We start from the raw sequence: 16,958 nt of genomic DNA, 5'->3' as shown, positions 1-16,958 counted from the left end.
CCTCTTATCCAGAGAAACTAAAGAATGGAATACAGCGAAAGTGCTTAATCTATTACCTGATCTTGCTTCCCACATCGTCAGCATACGACCAAGCATACGAGGAACCCGTGACTCTTACAAATGGAACTTCCATAAGTCTGGTGATTACACTGCAAAATCAGGTTACCTCTCCCTGCAAGCATCAAAAGTTCAATCGACTGCATTACTCTTGAATAATGGAAATGACAGAGAGACTGATGACTGGAATTGGCACAAATGCATTTGGTCCCCCAAGCTACTACCAAAGATCAAAATGTTTCTATGGAAAGCGTGTCAGAATGCATTACCAACGGCTGAAAATCTACTAAGGCGAGGTATTCAAGTGCCCCCAAGCTGCTGTCGCTGCGGTGAACCAGAGACGACGATCCACCTCCTATTTCATTGTTCCTTTGCGCAAGCTGTATGGAGCATAGGCCCATGGGCGCAGCGTTTCGACGCCATTGAGATAACTTCTCTAAAGGAGGCCCTCATCCTCTCCAAAGGCTGGACTTCACTTCCCCCATATGGTCACACAAGCAACTGTCTACCGTGGATTTGTTGGTTCCTATGGACATCGAGGAATCAATATATTTTTGAGAACAGATCATCATCACCAAGTGAGATCTTCCTCAAGTCCCTTAAAGCCATCAGGGAGTGGGAACAAGCACAGGGGCAAATCGAAACACCTACTGCGATCCCATCATCCATCGCTCATCTCTCTCCCCCACCGTCGCTCCATCCTCTCACACTCTGCTGTAATACAGATGCCGCATGGAGATCGGACTCGGGAAACGCGGGATTAGCTTGGATCTTCGCTGATAACGAAGGGCGAGAACTGAATCAAGGTTCTCTGTTCCAAAAACACGTCTCTTCGGCATGCATGGCGGAAGCCTTGGCAATCAGGAGTGCTCTTCTTCACGCGGCGGAGCTCGACTACAAATTCATCTGGCTAAGATCAGATTCACAAGTGCTCATCGGAGCTATATCATCTGGACGGTTTCCGACCGAGCTCTATGGAGTACTTTCGGACATCGCCGTGATCTCTTCATCGTCTTTTACTGTTTGTCACTTTTCTTTCATTAAACGAGAGTCAAATGGGCTTGCGGACTTAAACGCTAAGGCTTGCTTGCTTTCTGGCCCAAGCTCTGTGTAACTCTTGAACCCTTTATTTAATGAAATCTCAGTTGCCCAAAAAAAAAAGAATAAGATCAAATAGAATACATAAAAGCTGCGATCACTGAAGCTACCGTGAGGTCGCATATAGAAAACACAATCCCATTTTAAAAATGAAAAGACAAAACAGTCCTTGTTCCTGAGCAAATCGTCAACCGTTGGTTGCTGCGGAACGCGTAATTTGGAAGCTGATAAGATTCGTTACATTTCAACAACACCATTACCGGTCCGACCGGAACACGTCACCCACCCCCGACATTCGGTTCGGAACCTATCCAACCCACTTTTAACCGAAAACATTATTTTTTTGCCTGTCAAGTGTCAACTACTAATGGAAGTCTTCTTCACGGACCCTATTTTTATGTTAATCTTTATTACCCCTTATATTTTGTATCTGTTAGCTAACCCAACACAATCATCAATGTTTTTTTTTGGACCAAGTAATCAATAAAACCAGATGTCATTTAATAAACTGTCAGGATTTTGAAATTTTTATATTTTAATGATAAGTTAAAACCTTAATGTACTTAATATTTGCAAATTTTAATGATAAGTTAAAATCATAACGTATTTGTATATTCTTAAAATCATTGTAGTTTTTTATCTTAAAGTTTATAAAAACAAAACTGTTTTGAAACAACGTTACAGATATTTGAGATATTTATGCATTTATAATAACATAAATCTCAAAATTTAAACTGATACATAAATCTCAAAAACTGAAACTGATATTTCATAATTTATAATTATGATTATTATTTAAAGTAATATATTCTATCAAAAAAAAAAATATAGTCTATCAAAGCTATTGTATATGAAATAGCTATCGAAATAAAAAAAATTATGAAAAACTTCAGAAATTCAATGGGTTTACAAATTTTATATATACTGTTGTTGTGAATTTACTCCTAGAGATAGAGATATTGTTTATTTTTATTTCATGCCAATGTGTGGTATCGTGTGCCTTCAAAAGAAAGAAAGGGATACATTTGTAAGGAAATAATAATTTCGGGTAAAATCAGAAAATATATTCTGTATATAAACACATCATCTCGCACACACCACCATGTTTTATTATACTCTGTTTTTTTTTTTTTAACAAAAAACGAACGAATCAGTGTCGGCTCTCGGGTTCCGGAAAAAACACACACACAAACATTGTACGTCGGATCCAAAACGCGCGTTACTACCAGACAACCGTGAATCTTTCTTCTTCCGCCATTGCTCGGAACTCGCGTCTTCGGGCAATGTGCAGAAACTGAGTCATCCTCCGAGTTAGCAAACCGAAACTTGGAGGTTCAGACTAATCCCAAGTTGGGTTTTGTGAGAAACCGCGTTTCCAAGTAAGTGCGATTGCGGCAGAAGCTTTCTGTCCAAGAAAGTTTTATTCTTTTCCCAGTGATTCTTTCTCGTTGATTTCTTCTACGTAGAGGAAAAGATTTGTTCTTTCATTACTTTCTGGAAAAGAACAACATCCTGACACAATCTAATGCCCTGATCAAAACTTTCTGGTTAATTTTTTTGTTCTTTTGTTTTTATTAGCTGGAATTGAAATCTAATTAAAATCTACTAAAAACTGAAAAACCATTTATTTTAGACAACAAATGATGTAAGCAGATAGTTCCGATCTAATCTAAGCTAAGAGATTTGTCTACTTATGTTCGGATCTTCTCTTTTAAGTACTTTTGTTTTGCTTTGCTCAGAGTTGTCTTTTTGGTACTATCATGCTATTTTCGTTAGCTATTCTCCTTTTTACATGTACTTCTATTTTATATATTCTTTAATTATTTAATTTCGTTTCTTGTTTCACCAGAATGTTCAACTTCAAGCAATGGTTGGTTCTTGTGGTATGTTCGTTAGCAATCTTGAAAGCAGAAGGATTATTTGTCAATATTACATTTGTTCGAAACGCAGTCGCAAGAGGGGCCGGTGAGATTTTTATATATATATAATCTTTAATTTGGTCAAAGTTTTTTTCTTTTTTTTTCTGTGTTTAATAATTGACATTCATTATTACTTTGCAGTTTGTTTGGATGGTAGTCCACCAGCTTATCATTTACACAGAGGCTCTGGAACTGGAATCAATAGCTGGTTGATTCAGCTTGAGGTCTTTGTTCTGCTTTTCTTTATTTAGTTTCTCTTGTGTTCTGTTTGTTCCTGCTTGTGCTAACCCAATGCTCATATTAAATTTGATCTATGTGATACTTATGAGATGATTCTGAATGAAGATTTTGTGGAAATGATTGATTTTTAGGGAGGAGGATGGTGTAATAATGTAACAAACTGCCTTAGTCGGATGCATACTCGACTAGGTTCATCCAAGAAAATGGTGGAGAATCTTGCGTTCTCAGCTATTCTTAGCAATAAGAAACAATATAATCCTGGTAATTTTTTTACTAATTCTTGATCAAACATAAGTTTGTTTTTATTTATGAATTTTTATCTAATGGGTTTTGAATGGTGGATTCTTGGAAATGGCAGATTTTTACAATTGGAATAGAGTGAAAGTTAGATACTGCGACGGGTCATCATTCACAGGAGATGTGCAAGCAGTGAACCCTGTGAGTATTAACAAGAAAACATTAAGATTTTTTATTTTTTAATGTTGTAAAGGAAGAGTCAAAATCTTCCTTATTCGATAATCATAAATGGTGATTTGATCAGGCTACTAATCTTCACTTCAGAGGTGCTCGAGTTTGGCTAGCCGTTATGCAGGAGCTGCTAGCTAAAGGCATGAGAAACGCCGAGAATGTTAGCTTTCTTTTTTTCCTCCAACCTCCAAGAAACTCTGCAAACTTTTTGATCTTTAAAAGTTATCTAAACCGTTGATGAAAAAACTATGGCAGGCTGTTTTGTCTGGGTGTTCTGCTGGCGGGTTAGCTTCACTGATGCATTGTGACAGTTTCCGTGCTTTATTACCGATGGGTACCAAAGTAAAATGTCTTTCAGATGCTGGTTTCTTTCTCAACACGTAAGACAATTGTTTCACTCTTTATCTGTCACTAACAAAGACCAGTGATTTATAGTTTAACAAAAAAAGACATTTCGTTGGTATGTTTTTTCAGAAGAGACGTCTCAGGAGCTCAATACATTAAATCATACTTCAAAGATGTGGTTGCTCTACATGTAAGGGTTTATTTGCTTTCTCCCCTATAGTGGCACTTATTTCTCCTTTATAGTGACACTTATTTCATGCTTTTTTCAGGGATCAGCAAAGAATTTGCCGAGGACATGCACATCAAGATTGACCCCTGCTATGGTAAGAAACATTCATGTTATCTCTTTTAAAGTTTTTTTTGTTTCTCTTCAAATGTTACTCATATAATCATTACCAACAAAATGGCAGTGTTTCTTCCCGCAATACGTTGCTCGCCAGATTAGAACTCCTGTATTCATTCTTAATGCCGCTTACGACTCTTGGCAGGTACGTTATATCTTTGTGTAACTTACCCAAGATGTTTTAAAACAGATATTTCAGAATAATCCAAGTTCTAAAAGCTCATCTTTAAGTTTCATATATCTTTCTCAGATAAAGAACATTTTGGCTCCCCGTGCTGCTGATCCTTATGGAAAATGGCAAAGTTGTCAACTTGACATCAAGAATTGCCAACCAAACCAGCTCAAAGTTATGCAAGGTTGGCCTCAGAACCAAAAGCTATGCAAGAGTGTGTTATTGTTTTTTTGGATGATGTTTTCTTAACATCATTGCATGGTTTTATGTTATTTAGATTTCAGGTTAGAGTTCTTGAGCGCGGTGATAGGTCTAGGGAGATCTTCATCAAGAGGGATGTTCATAGACTCTTGTTACACTCACTGCCAAACCGAGACACAAACTTCATGGTTCTGGCAAGATTCTCCCATTCTAAACCGAACGGTAAAATTTACAAAAACTTATCTTCTACAAATTCTTGTGACATACTAGGTCATAATATTAAATAAAACCAGTATACATTTTTGTGTTTCTGATCATTTTTCTTGTTAATTTTTTTTTGATTATGGGAGCAGACAATAGCAAAAGCTGTTGGAGATTGGGTTTATGACAGAAAATTGTTTCAGAAGATAGATTGTCCTTATCCTTGTAACCCTACTTGCCACCACAGGGTTTTCACTCCTCAAGATGCTCCTCCAATTTAAGAAATACATACAGATTTACTATTAAAAGAAAAAGATACTTATAAATGACTCATTTGTCATATTATAGTGAAATATTTTTAGGGTTTAGCTATAGAAAAAGAAAAGGTGTGATTGATTCTTGAGTGTTGAGAATACGCAAAAGGAGTAATTTTCTTCAGCACATGTGTGTGCTGAAGTTGCTCTGTTTTCTCTTCCATTCTTATGTAAAATGCAAAATTGTTACTTGTATTCGAATAAATAAAGTATAATTTTTTCATAACTCAAGTTTGACGCCTTTAACTTTTAAGGTCTAACAGCGACAAACTAAAACAACCGTGGCTGTGAAGGCAGAAAAGTAAAATAACAGTAGTGAAAATGTTGGGAATTAAAAATGTTTGCTAATCGCTATAATAAGAGAGTTACACAACATGTATATATTGCTTGGAATACCAGCGTTCACGAGAGACATCACTAACAACACCGTCGTTTTTCTCTAGATTGCAGATGTTTTGCATTTTCTTAATCATAGTAGCAAATCGCAACTTGCACTCAGTAGCGGACGTAAGTATTATGGAACGGGGTTATAGTTTTTTCAGTCAACAAAAAACATTCATTAAACCATATTTAAATCAAGATGATGATAAAGTGGCAATGCTAAAATCTTAAACTTTTGCTGTTTGTGCTCGATGCAAACCCCATATGCCATAATGCTGTTTGTAACTTTGTATTATTGCGCTTAGCACGCGGTTTCGGATCGCTAGTTTTCCATAGAAAACAGAAGAGAATCAATCTTCATATTAGATCTCGAGGTAGCTTCCTTAGTTAACAACTATTCTTTTTCGGTCCTAGAAACCATGAATTCTGAAACTTATCAATATACTTTTTTTTCCTAAAATACTTGTCTACAAAATTAACATCAACCCAACTGTCTACATGAACAAGAGCTTTACAGTAAATAAACATCACATTACTCGTGTTAATACATAAAGCTAAAATAGAGAAAATCTGACTTTTAAATCTTGATATTTTTATCGTAAAGGTCCAACATGTTTTGGCTGTTGCGCAGCTAGCTAGTCGTTCGGTGCACCGACACTTTTTCCTTCTTTTCTGATTAAAAACTATTTCCTTCATATTTAATTGTGCTCATAGATTTATAAATCTCAGTTTAAGGTTTCGCAAACTGTAAAATGAATATATTTTGGACAGGACTTGTGCTGAAATATTCAGATGATATATAATGAGTTTTTAAATAATAAACTACATATAAACAAGCCTTTTGAAAGATTTTATTATAATTTAATTTCTATTAAATTATAAAGAATATTGAACCAATTAAATAGATTAATCACTACTTTTTTCAGAATGTATTTTGAAAATACATCGATCTATAGATCCGGTTAGATTTTAAGAACACTGAAGTCTTATGAAATATTTTAAAATTATATATATATATATTATATATTTTTATAAATCTTATATGAATAAATAGTTTTAAAAGATTACCAGATTTCTATACCAATAAATTCTCGTTACATTTTTATAAATGTGTTATAACCTAGAATTAAATTTTGAGAGCTAGGACGAAGGGGAAAACATGTGATGACTGGTTTTCCCGACAGCTTTTGCGTTTGGTAGCGGTTGTTGGTGTTTAGAAAATAGAAACAATCATTGAAAATGCTATAAATCGTTTTAAACCGATATGAACCTCTTAAATTTAAAAGTTGATTCCAATTATCGTTTACAGTTGTGAGAAGGTAAATTATTTTTTAACAAAAAGCTATATAACTATAAAATAAAATATTCAATTAAATTTTAAAATTGAAATAACAGTAATACTAAAATATTATATTATATTTTAATTTATACTATAAACTTTTTTAAAAAAATATTCTCTATAACTTTAAAAAAAAATTAAAAGTATAATTTATAAATATAAATTTTATATTTTATTATAATAATATAATTTTTAATATTTTTATAATTATAGAAAATGTAAATATTGTAATTTTATTATTTAACCACTGATGTGTTTGGTAGTTAGCCAGTCATAAATATTTCGCAAACACACTAATTTTTAACTGATGTACCATCGTACAAATCTCTTAATAACGATTAAAACCGCAGCCACCCGCATCCGCAAACGCCTGCAACCGTTAGGGTTACACTAGTCAGACCCTGAAAAGATATGTCGATGTCTTTGAGTTATTTTTATCAAAAAAATGTAAAATCTATTTCAAAAGATATTATAAGGATATTAAATGTATTATTTTAATATTTTTTTTGGGTTGAATTTGCTAGTATAATTATTTACTTAATATGATAAATTACAATGATTATAAATATTCATATTAGATAATTTAGTCTATTTACTTATAAAAATGTATAGTTTAAAAAAAAAGATGCAGTTTTCAAATTAAAATCTCATAAAAAGGTAGTTCTCCATTTTTTTTCTTTATAAATCTCAATTTAAGTTTAAGGTTTCACAAACTTTAAAATGAAATTCTTGTTGGACAGCTCTTGATTTTAATGTTGAAACAGACTCTATAGCCAAACAGGTTTATCAGAGATTTTAAGAACACTGAATTTGACTAAGAGTTATACAACGTAGTTTCTTGACGTTGGATAACATGGCGAAGCTACTGACATACACGCTATGCCATTCACAAGTATCTTATAAAACAAATAAACCTTTTTGCAAATTAAAGCAAAATAATATAATTATAAAGAAAGTTATAAAGTAAAAGGTGTATTTTTTTATTTGCAACTTGTGGATGATTGTATTATATAATTGAGAAGACAACAAATGGCTGGCTTCCATAAACTCTCTAAAGCTCTTTCTTTCAGATTCCTCTCTATCCATTTCATAAACTCGCCACAAAAAAACCAGTTTCTCTCTCTGTAAGCAAAGAAAACTAAAGGACGATCCATTCTCACAAGGTAAGCTTCGTTTTATGATTTTTTTTTTTAATTTGAACTTCCTGTCACCATTTTGTTCTTACTAAAGTTGCTATCATTTTATGGAATTGTGTTGTTTATTTCGAATACATGGTTTTATGTTGTCTTTTTTGTCACGTGAGGTTTTAAGTTTATTGTTACTAAGTTACTCATTAGAAATCCAGAAGCGCGCAAATTAATTTTCTTAAATTTTGCGTGAATGGCATCGTCGCATCGATAGTTATTGAAACGTATGTGATTCAACACATTTTTATGCGGTCCAATACGTTGTATTCTTTGGATATGATTTCTTTTGATATCATTTGCTTAACTAAATTATCTTGCAAAGACAATATGATGTAAAATGGTATTCGGGTATCTCAAAAGAACAAGGAACCGTAATAGCAACTAGCAATGTCGTTAAAATGCGGATTAATAATTCTATAGTGGACTATACTTTGAGCAAGATAATAATTACTGACAACCTTTTCGGTTGTCTGAGAAAAGTCGAAGACACGCACATGGAAGAAGAATGTATTTTCTTCAATTCCTGGATGTTCTATAATTATATTTGTGGTGAATTAATGATCTTTAGTAGTGTAGATCTGCATTAGTATTAATGCGGATTCATGGAATCTTACAAAGAAAATGGAATAGAATGGTTGAATAACTGAACATATATCACAATACCACATGATATGTATATATATATATATATCAATATATTTTATAATTATTATCATGCATGTTACCATATAAATCTGCCAGTAGAAAATATGTATTTAAATGTTTTTTTACCAGTACTTGGAAATTCACTGTTATTTCAACATTAAAATAATTGGACAAATACAAGTTTTTTTTTTGCAAATGAAAGAATAACAAATACAAGTTTCGTAGGAAACTTTATCTATTTTAAAATTGTTATAGAATGGGGAAGCTTAAGCAATGTTGGTCAAGTGTGCTAGTGTTGTCAATGGTGGTGATCGGAACAGGAGCCGTTCCCATCACTTATCTACAAAGCGCCGTAGCTAAAGGAGCCGGTAATATGCACTTTATTCATATAATTAAAAAAAAGATTACATTAATTAAAATCGATCAATTCAAAATGTTATTGACAATTGCTTTGTGTTAAATATATGTAGTGTGTTTGGATGGAAGTGCACCAGCTTACCATTTCGACAAAGGGTTTGGTTCGGGAGTTAACAACTGGATTGTTCACATGGAGGTAATAAGAGTTCTGATTAGTAATACCGAGAATCGAAAGTATCGTGAAGACTGAAATAAATTTGCAGGACGAAATGACATAAATATTACTATTTGTTGCCAATTTGTGGACGCTTATATATATTTATCGATTGAATATATATCGTAGTAATTTGTAGTTGTGTTACTGATAATAACTTAAGAACTTGGGGAACCACTCGGCCATTCTGCGGTTTCTGAATCAAATTATCATAACCAATATTCAAAATATTATCTTGCTGGCATATAAAACAGCTATCTAATATATATGCTAATTGCTAAGTAAGAATGTATTGAATAGAATTTGAAATGTAAATGTTATATCACAGGGAGGAGGATGGTGTACCGATGTGGCTTCATGTATTAAGCGTAAGGGTACAATGAAGGGTTCGTCCAAATTCATGAACAAGGACTTTGGTTTCTCCGGTATCTTGGGTGGCAAGCAAAACACTAACCCAGGTCTAACCTTAATCTTCTTCTATTTTTTTCTTTATCCAACGATTTTTTCTTCTGAGTGTTGACGATCAATGGTGTCAAAACCTGTGATATGTTTTCAGATTTTTACAATTGGAATAGAATCAAAGTACGTTATTGTGACGGATCATCTTTCACCGGCAATGTAGAAGCTGTTAATCCGGTAATAAATTTTGTTGACTGACTTGTGATATTTATGAAGATTTATTTTATATTTTCGTCCAAAAATTTACATTTTTCTTGTAAATACTTTTAACTTGTCATATTCAAAAATTTTAGATTTATGATAGAAAATATTTGAGTATTTTCAGGCGAATAAGCTGTTCTTCCGCGGTGCACGAGTTTGGCGTGCGGTGATCGATGATCTCATGGCTAAAGGAATGAAAAACGCTCAAAATGTATTATATAATATTCAGATTTTCAATATCTTTTTTCATTGAATCAAAATAAGTATATTAATTATTTAATAATTACAGAGTTTAATTTATTTATTAAAAACCTTTTCAGGCGATACTCTCGGGTTGTTCAGCCGGAGCATTGGCGGCAATTCTACATTGTGACACTTTCCGCGCCATACTTCCCCGGACAGCTAGAGTCAAATGTGTTTCCGACGCTGGTTACTTCATCCACGGGTAATGCGTACAAAATTTATAACCATATAGCCCGCCACTGCATCATAGTGTGACATCAGCAAATACAAACATTGATCATTTTCATTATCACCACTGAACTAGATTTTATGAAACAGTAAAGATATCTCAGGAGGATCATACATACAATCTTATTACAGTAAAGTTGTCGCACTCCATGTACGATTTCTCTCCTCTCTCAATTAATGTCTCATTATTGTGAATCCTAACCATGAGGATAATCCTAAAGTTAGTCTTGCTTAAATCATTTTGCAGGGATCTGCAAAGAGTCTTCCTATTTCATGCACCTCAAAAATGAAACCAGAACTCGTATGCTCTTCATTATCTATCTCAACATCGTTGATCTCGGCACTTTTTTGTATCTAGCTAGTGACACTAACGTGTTATTTGCTCGTTTTTGGCAGTGTTTCTTCCCGCAATACGTCGTCCCTTCCATGCGAACACCGCTCTTTGTCATTAACGCTGCATTTGACTCCTGGCAGGTAGGATACATACCTTTATATTACAAACACATTCATTTTATACATATACAAAAAAATGATACATATATTGAATTTGGTGACATTAGATCAAGAACGTTTTGGCTCCGACCGGAGTAGATAAGCGCAAAGAGTGGGCGAACTGTAAGCTCGATCTCAAGAAATGTTCGGCCGCTCAGCTCAGAACTGTCCAAGGTAAAACTACTAATTTCGTAGTTAAACCGATTAGGAGGTTTAGTACATTCTGATTCTGTTCCGGTTTAGAAGCCAAGTCCTATCTAAATTGATTTGGTACGGTTTAATTAGATTTCGCTCAAACCCGGTTTCAAATCCAATGCATATCTAATTTCCCAAAGAAACTAAGTAATGGCTCGGTATAAAAACATGTTTTGGTATTTACATCTTTCTTCTTCACCTCTGGTTTGAATTGGATCAGTTCGGTCTATCTGAATTAAACCTATATGAAAAGAGCTTGGTTTGGTAGTATATTAGAGTAAACCGGGCTTGCTAGTTAATTAGACTAAACCGGGTTTGGTTTAAACATCTCAGGGTTTAGAGATCAGATGATGCGTGCATTGTCTCCGATCCACAGTACTCCGTCGAGAGGATTGTTCTTGGACTCGTGTCACGCTCATTGCCAAGGAGGAAGCGCCGCCTCTTGGTCCGGCGCCAAAGGTCCCCAAGTCGCCAACACGGTAATATAAATAATATTTTTCAAAGGATCTTTTCAGTTTAAACTTAGTTTTGCTTTTAATTAATTTACATTTTGATCATCTGCAGAAAATATCGAAAGCAGTGGGAAACTGGTTTTACGGTCGGAGTGCATTCCAGAAGATAGACTGCCCTTCGCCGATTTGCAATCCCACTTGTCCTGCAATCTCTACTGATGAGTAGATCTTATATTATTGAAAAAGAAATGTTATATTTTTAATTTCAACTAAAATATCTCGAATAAGACTTCTGCAGCAAAATTGAATAAAAGATTATGGGGACGATTGGTAGTTGAGGTGCTGTCCACAATCCTATTTATTTTTAAAACACCAAATTCAGAGCAATTAATCTTTAAATTTTTTTTTGAAACCACAGCTCTTGAAATAACTTACAGCTGTATAAGTGCTCTGCAGAACCAAATATCCAAAGCAATTTTTTAGTGATTTCCATAAAATTCTACAGCAGTAAAATCTAAAGCCACATCAAAAAAATTTACAGATTTTTTTCTACAGCAAATTTTTTAAAGCTACAACCATTACCAATCGGATCCTATATTTTTTTCCCATTCAGTTCAAGATTTTCTTTTGTAATAATCAAGTTTGGAGTGTATTCTGGAGTTTAAAGTGATTTATATTTAATTTATTTTCTTCTTTCAAATTTAATAATATTTCTGTTTTATAATAGTTTATGTTTTAGAAGATGTTTGTAGTTTCAAAATAGATGAAATTTTGATATATTTAATTTTTAATTTTACCGAAAATTATATAACCAATTAGATTTTGCAATTATTTTTTTAATTGGTTAAATGATTTTTAAATTATATTTGTAGTTATTTTTTAGAGAATTTTTTTTTTATCTTTGTACAATGAGTCAAAACATCAGGTATTGTGAAACATAAAGAGTATTATTGAATATTAAAAAAAAAGAGTATTATTGAATTTAATATTTTGAAATGCATTATTATTGGAAATATTTTAAAGAATAGATTCTACATAGTGATATTTAGATGTTTTAATAAAATTTATTATTTTTAAAAAGAAAATATAAATCTCAAAATACAAACTATATGGTTTTTTAAGTGTTTTGATTTAAACCATAAAAAAACTTCCCTTTTTTTTTGTTGCTCAGATCATAAAAAAGACTTCCCAATATCATCCAAAGTTATGTTTGTCCCACCCCCACAAAAAAAAAAAAATTATCTAACACTTTGTCCTAAAAAAAAAAATTATCTAACACTTAAAAATCTAATCACAAAAAGTTTTGAATTTATACGAGAGAGGGTACAATTGCAAAGAAGATTAAATACAGTGATTCGTTGAGTCTTTGCCCTTTACGGTTAACCGTTAATCCCAATTCAGGAGAAGTAAAGCTTCCGACTTTACTTCAGGAGGGTCGACGAAAGTTCGTTGCTTTACAAATCTATCGGCAGTTTCAGAGCGCACCGATGGATTCTGCGTTTGTGGATAGAGCTTGGGACAAATGGGTCAAGGGTAACCTCGGCTCTTCAGGTAAATCTTCGATTAGGGTCCTCCTCCTTCTTTATGAGAATGTCTTGTTGATTAGAAGAAGAAAAAATGTAACTTTTGTGATTTGATTGTTTTGAAAATCTTTATTACAGGAAGTCCATTGAAGGCTGCTGTCTTAATTAACTACGACCCTACAGGACCTTCTCGTCTCTTATCAACAATGTAAAGCAATTTTAACAAAGCTTCTTCTTTTCAAGATTGGTTTGTGTACCCTTCACTCAATCTTGAGGCTGAATCTGAGTTTCTTTGCAGAGCTGAGCAAGAAGGGATCGATCTCTATCCAGTTGAGCTGAAGCAGTTCATCGATTTCATGAGACGTGGCAATCTTCCGACCGAGACCTTTGTTCTTGGATCCAACCAGTGTAAGTCTTTGTTCTTTTAAAAAAAAAAAAAAAAAAAGAATTTGTTCTTCTTCTTTTTTGCTTGGAGAGTGTAGTTTTCTGTGTGGTTTTGATAATATGGCTTGAGAATTTTGTAGACATAATAACATCAGTTCACGAGAATTGGTTTGCTGCTCGGTGCTTGAACACAACACAGCCTGCTGGTGAAGGAGCTATTGTTATGCAGACCGCTGTTTATGTATTAGTTGCTCTGTGAGTCCTCTTCACTTGCAGATTTTTACTGTGTTTTTTTTTTTTAATATTGAACCAAGATTTTTACTGTGTTTTTTCTCTTGCAGGTATGATGGATCGATTGGTTCAGCTTCTCGAGCTATGGCTGCAGCTGATCATTTTGCATCGCAGCTGGGTCGAAAAAACTTATAGCTTCATCTTCTGTATTGAAAGTAGCAAACTTTGAGTATGTTTTGAGAAGTATTATGAAGTAAGATGAATGTTTTTTCATTCTTGTCTGAGTCATCAGTTTTGTTCAGGTAATTGGGATTATGCTAATTACCATTTAAGAGCAAGTGACACACCCTGCAATTAACATTTCAGAACATAGTATCAAGATGAATACTTTAGCAGTATCTCCTTCAAGCATCAAATATTATAAGAGAAGAGATTGATGATTTACACCATCCAGAACCTAAATCAAAGCATATATGAATCTTAGAGAAGCATACAGAAGATTAAATAGGGGGGAGGGGGATAAAGCGGTTTGATCAGCTGAAGTAATGAGATCTCTATCTACTTATTGCTGAGATGGTGAAAGACAAATTTGAAATCAGAGAATGAAGCAGTTTCTTTTATTTGATTAGCAGTCTAACTGTACTATAAAAATAAAATCGGAAACCGCATCAAAGAACAATGGGTTATTATTCTGTATCAAAAAAATATAAATCCAAAAAAGAAGAGACTAGATTGGTTTGTAAATATGGAATTATATGTTTCTATAAAGAATATAGAGGTTTGGGTTGAGCTTGAAAGTGAAACTTCAGAGCCTGACAAGAACAAGCTTGACTCACATGATGCTTTCTTGTTTGTTTGCTTGTAAAAGATCAAACACTTTTAAGATCATCTATGCCGCATCCTTTAATACAGAGCATACTAGTTCCAAAGTTAAACATTTTTGGGCCCGACACAACTTATTAGAAGGTTCAATCTTGGTTTCAATTTATTGCAATGTGTTTTTTAATTGGTTGGTTTTGTGTTTATAAATAGAAAATGAGTGTTTTTTTTTGTTTCTATTGATCTTTAGTTGATTCATTATTCAGATTAAGCATTTGTGAGTATGCTACACATGCTGCATTGAATTAGCTGAAAAAATATCTATAGAACTGAGGAGAATCTTTTGCCATCATCAATTAAAAGTAAGATCTTGCAGAACTGATTTCTTCAGTTATGGTTGTATTATATTAATGTGCAAAATGCATAAAAAAGAGGAGCAGCTGAAAATAAAGGAACATGTCCATTGACAAAAGAACAGAGAACTTTTTGACCAAATTGCTGAAATCCAGTTAGCATTAGTGATTGTACACACTACAACCTAGACTAGACCCAACTAAAAGGTGTGTGTAAAGGAGCAAAAGATGCAAGAAGATATACATAAAATCTAAAACATGATTAATCTTCAGATGAGATGCACCGTCAAACAACCAACCAACTTAGATATTAAATGAAATACATGACCAGGCCAACTAGTTTTATTATATAGCTAGTGTAATTGTACATCACACCATTTGTTCTTTTAGTCTTAACAATTTAGGTCAATGAAATTTGACTATTTTACCTTTAACCAATTAAACGCCATCTTCTTGAATCTCACCGTCAAAACCTATCAGAAACGCTAAAGATTCTCAAGAACGGAGCTCTTTATCGTCATCTCTACCCTTTTAAATTAAACCATAAGAAGACTTTATAGAATTAACTTTGGTAACAGACTGAATCAAGAAGTAATCACATCAACAATCTCTAACATGTTCAAAAACTTAGATCTTGAATTCAAATGTTCCACAGCATCTAACAAATTCCAAAGCTTAATATCACTGAGTTTCACGATAAAGATTTTAACTTTTAGCCTAGAAAAAAAAAAACAGAGATTGAAGAAGATATGAAACGATAACAATACGCATAAAACAAAGGACATGAAAGAGGATAAGAGTATGTATTTCTTCCAGATCTGTTTGGGTTTTTGCTGGTTTTCACTTTCACCATCGAGGCTCCGATTCAGTTGATGCAAGGCGGGATCCAATCCCTGCTCACAAACCAATAAGGAAAATCCACGTGGCTGTGTCAGCGAATTAGTCCCGACCTGCACCAAGCGAATCCGAGCCCGGCGGTGACTCTATCATAACCTCTCTGTCTCTTCAAATCTGAAAGCAGAAGAAAGAGAAGGAAGCAGAACTTTAGGTTTTGTAAATGGCGAAATAGTGTTTCTCAATGTTAGAACCCTATCAAAACGAAGACAACCTTAGCCTAATGAGTAGGGTATTTATTACATGTAATAATCCATTCACCTACTGACACGTGTTTTAACTTTTAAGAGGTCTTCGCTTTCATACTGTGGATTTATTATATGGTGGAGATATGAATTTTTCGACCTAGATTTTTATCCTTTTTAATGGAATGGAAATTACGGAAAAAGCCATCATCACTCTCACTCGTACGTGGTTTAACAGTTAACCCACGTGAGCGTGATCTGTACATGTCACGTGGACTTCTTCTGCGTCTTCCACTTTTGACTTTATGATCTGCGCCTTGTTGATATTTTTTTCTACGTTCAAAGATCTTTTTTTTTAAAACAAGAGAACAAAATGTTACATGGAAACGGAAGCGGATACGTGGAAGCGGAAGCGTAAAGAAGCGCAGAAGCGAGATTTTTTAAAATATTATGAAGCGGGTACGTGTTGGAAGCGTATATCCATATATAAATATATATATATATATATATATATATATATATATATATATATATGTAAATTTTTTTAAAAAATAGGACTAAAAATTATATGATTTAAATTTTAAATAAAACATTTATTTATTTATAATAATTTTGAAATGATTTTATATTAAAACTGTAAAAATACACATAAATTATGTTTACAAAAAATATTATATTAATTATTTTTAATACTTTATAACTAATTGACACAATGTGTTTCAATATGTGCTATATCTTTAATAAAAAATCTCAATGCATAAAGATAATTTATAGTATTATTTTTGATATTTGTATATTTATAACTCAATATTCATTAC

General features: G+C 33.3%; 4 protein-coding genes and 1 non-coding gene across 6 annotated transcripts; 4 read left to right on the top strand and 1 right to left on the bottom strand.

Moving 5' to 3' along the window:
• Window positions 1-292: 292 nt before the first annotated feature.
• On the top strand, window positions 293-1,171 carry LOC117132488. The gene has a single exon (XM_033286729.1). It carries the CDS (start codon window positions 293-295, stop codon window positions 1,169-1,171), a length of 879 nt encoding a protein of 292 aa, XP_033142620.1.
• Window positions 1,172-3,005: 1,834 nt separating this feature from the next.
• LOC103857377 (pectin acetylesterase 8) lies at window positions 3,006-5,589 on the top strand. The gene is made up of 12 exons (XM_033273484.1): window positions 3,006-3,120; window positions 3,216-3,298; window positions 3,446-3,575; window positions 3,673-3,752; window positions 3,856-3,942; window positions 4,038-4,162; window positions 4,257-4,317; window positions 4,397-4,450; window positions 4,538-4,615; window positions 4,721-4,826; window positions 4,920-5,065; window positions 5,197-5,589. The coding sequence occupies exons 1-12, from the start codon at window positions 3,006-3,008 to the stop codon at window positions 5,323-5,325; spliced, it is 1,194 nt and encodes a 397-aa protein (XP_033129375.1). The 3' UTR covers window positions 5,326-5,589.
• Window positions 5,590-8,011: 2,422 nt separating this feature from the next.
• LOC103857370 (pectin acetylesterase 7) lies at window positions 8,012-12,123 on the top strand. 2 transcript variants are annotated; one of them, XM_009134536.3, is made up of 13 exons: window positions 8,012-8,241; window positions 9,166-9,278; window positions 9,381-9,463; window positions 9,810-9,939; window positions 10,038-10,117; window positions 10,266-10,352; window positions 10,462-10,586; window positions 10,703-10,763; window positions 10,860-10,913; window positions 11,009-11,086; window positions 11,173-11,278; window positions 11,633-11,778; window positions 11,864-12,123. In XM_009134536.3, exons 2-13 carry the CDS (start codon window positions 9,167-9,169, stop codon window positions 11,975-11,977), a joined length of 1,176 nt encoding a protein of 391 aa, XP_009132784.1. In that variant the 5' UTR covers window positions 8,012-8,241; window position 9,166; the 3' UTR covers window positions 11,978-12,123. The 2 variants fall into 2 exon arrangements, with proteins under 2 accessions (XP_009132784.1, XP_033129419.1); XM_033273528.1 differs by having other exon boundaries at window positions 8,116-8,241; window positions 9,136-9,278.
• A 250-nt stretch (window positions 12,124-12,373) lies between these two features.
• On the top strand, window positions 12,374-14,254 carry LOC103857359. Its single transcript, XM_009134526.3, has 5 exons — window positions 12,374-13,302; window positions 13,413-13,482; window positions 13,573-13,682; window positions 13,799-13,913; window positions 14,000-14,254. Exons 1-5 carry the CDS (start codon window positions 13,239-13,241, stop codon window positions 14,082-14,084), a joined length of 444 nt encoding a protein of 147 aa, XP_009132774.1. The 5' UTR covers window positions 12,374-13,238; the 3' UTR covers window positions 14,085-14,254.
• Window positions 14,255-15,908: 1,654 nt separating this feature from the next.
• Window positions 15,909-16,035, bottom strand: MIR168B (microRNA MIR168b). The gene has a single exon (NR_128640.1). It is a non-coding gene; the product is annotated as a microRNA MIR168b (primary transcript).
• Between the last annotated feature and the right edge of the window lie 923 nt (window positions 16,036-16,958).

The sequence above is a fragment of the Brassica rapa genome, chromosome A01, assembly GCF_000309985.2.
Source record: "Brassica rapa cultivar Chiifu-401-42 chromosome A01, CAAS_Brap_v3.01, whole genome shotgun sequence".
In the NCBI taxonomy this organism is placed as follows: Eukaryota; Viridiplantae; Streptophyta; class Magnoliopsida; order Brassicales; family Brassicaceae; genus Brassica; species Brassica rapa.
Note: the sequence above shows the minus strand (reverse complement) of the source record. Positions and strands in the feature narration are given on the sequence as shown.

Coding starts and splice junctions, on each gene's coding strand:
- LOC103857370 (XM_009134536.3), top strand. CDS start 9,167: ATGGGGAAGCTTAAGCAATGTTGGTCAAGTGTGCTAGTGTTGTCAATG. Junction 9,940..10,037: donor CAAGCAAAACACTAACCCAG/GTCTAACCTTAA, acceptor ATATGTTTTCAG/ATTTTTACAATTGGAATAGA. Junction 10,764..10,859: donor GTAAAGTTGTCGCACTCCAT/GTACGATTTCTC, acceptor ATCATTTTGCAG/GGATCTGCAAAGAGTCTTCC.
- LOC117132488 (XM_033286729.1), top strand. CDS start 293: ATGTTTCTATGGAAAGCGTGTCAGAATGCATTACCAACGGCTGAAAAT.
- LOC103857377 (XM_033273484.1), top strand. CDS start 3,006: ATGTTCAACTTCAAGCAATGGTTGGTTCTTGTGGTATGTTCGTTAGCA. Junction 3,576..3,672: donor TAAGAAACAATATAATCCTG/GTAATTTTTTTA, acceptor TGGAAATGGCAG/ATTTTTACAATTGGAATAGA. Junction 4,616..4,720: donor CCGCTTACGACTCTTGGCAG/GTACGTTATATC, acceptor TATCTTTCTCAG/ATAAAGAACATTTTGGCTCC.
- LOC103857359 (XM_009134526.3), top strand. CDS start 13,239: ATGGATTCTGCGTTTGTGGATAGAGCTTGGGACAAATGGGTCAAGGGT. Junction 13,683..13,798: donor TGTTCTTGGATCCAACCAGT/GTAAGTCTTTGT, acceptor AGAATTTTGTAG/ACATAATAACATCAGTTCAC. Junction 13,914..13,999: donor GTTTATGTATTAGTTGCTCT/GTGAGTCCTCTT, acceptor TTTCTCTTGCAG/GTATGATGGATCGATTGGTT.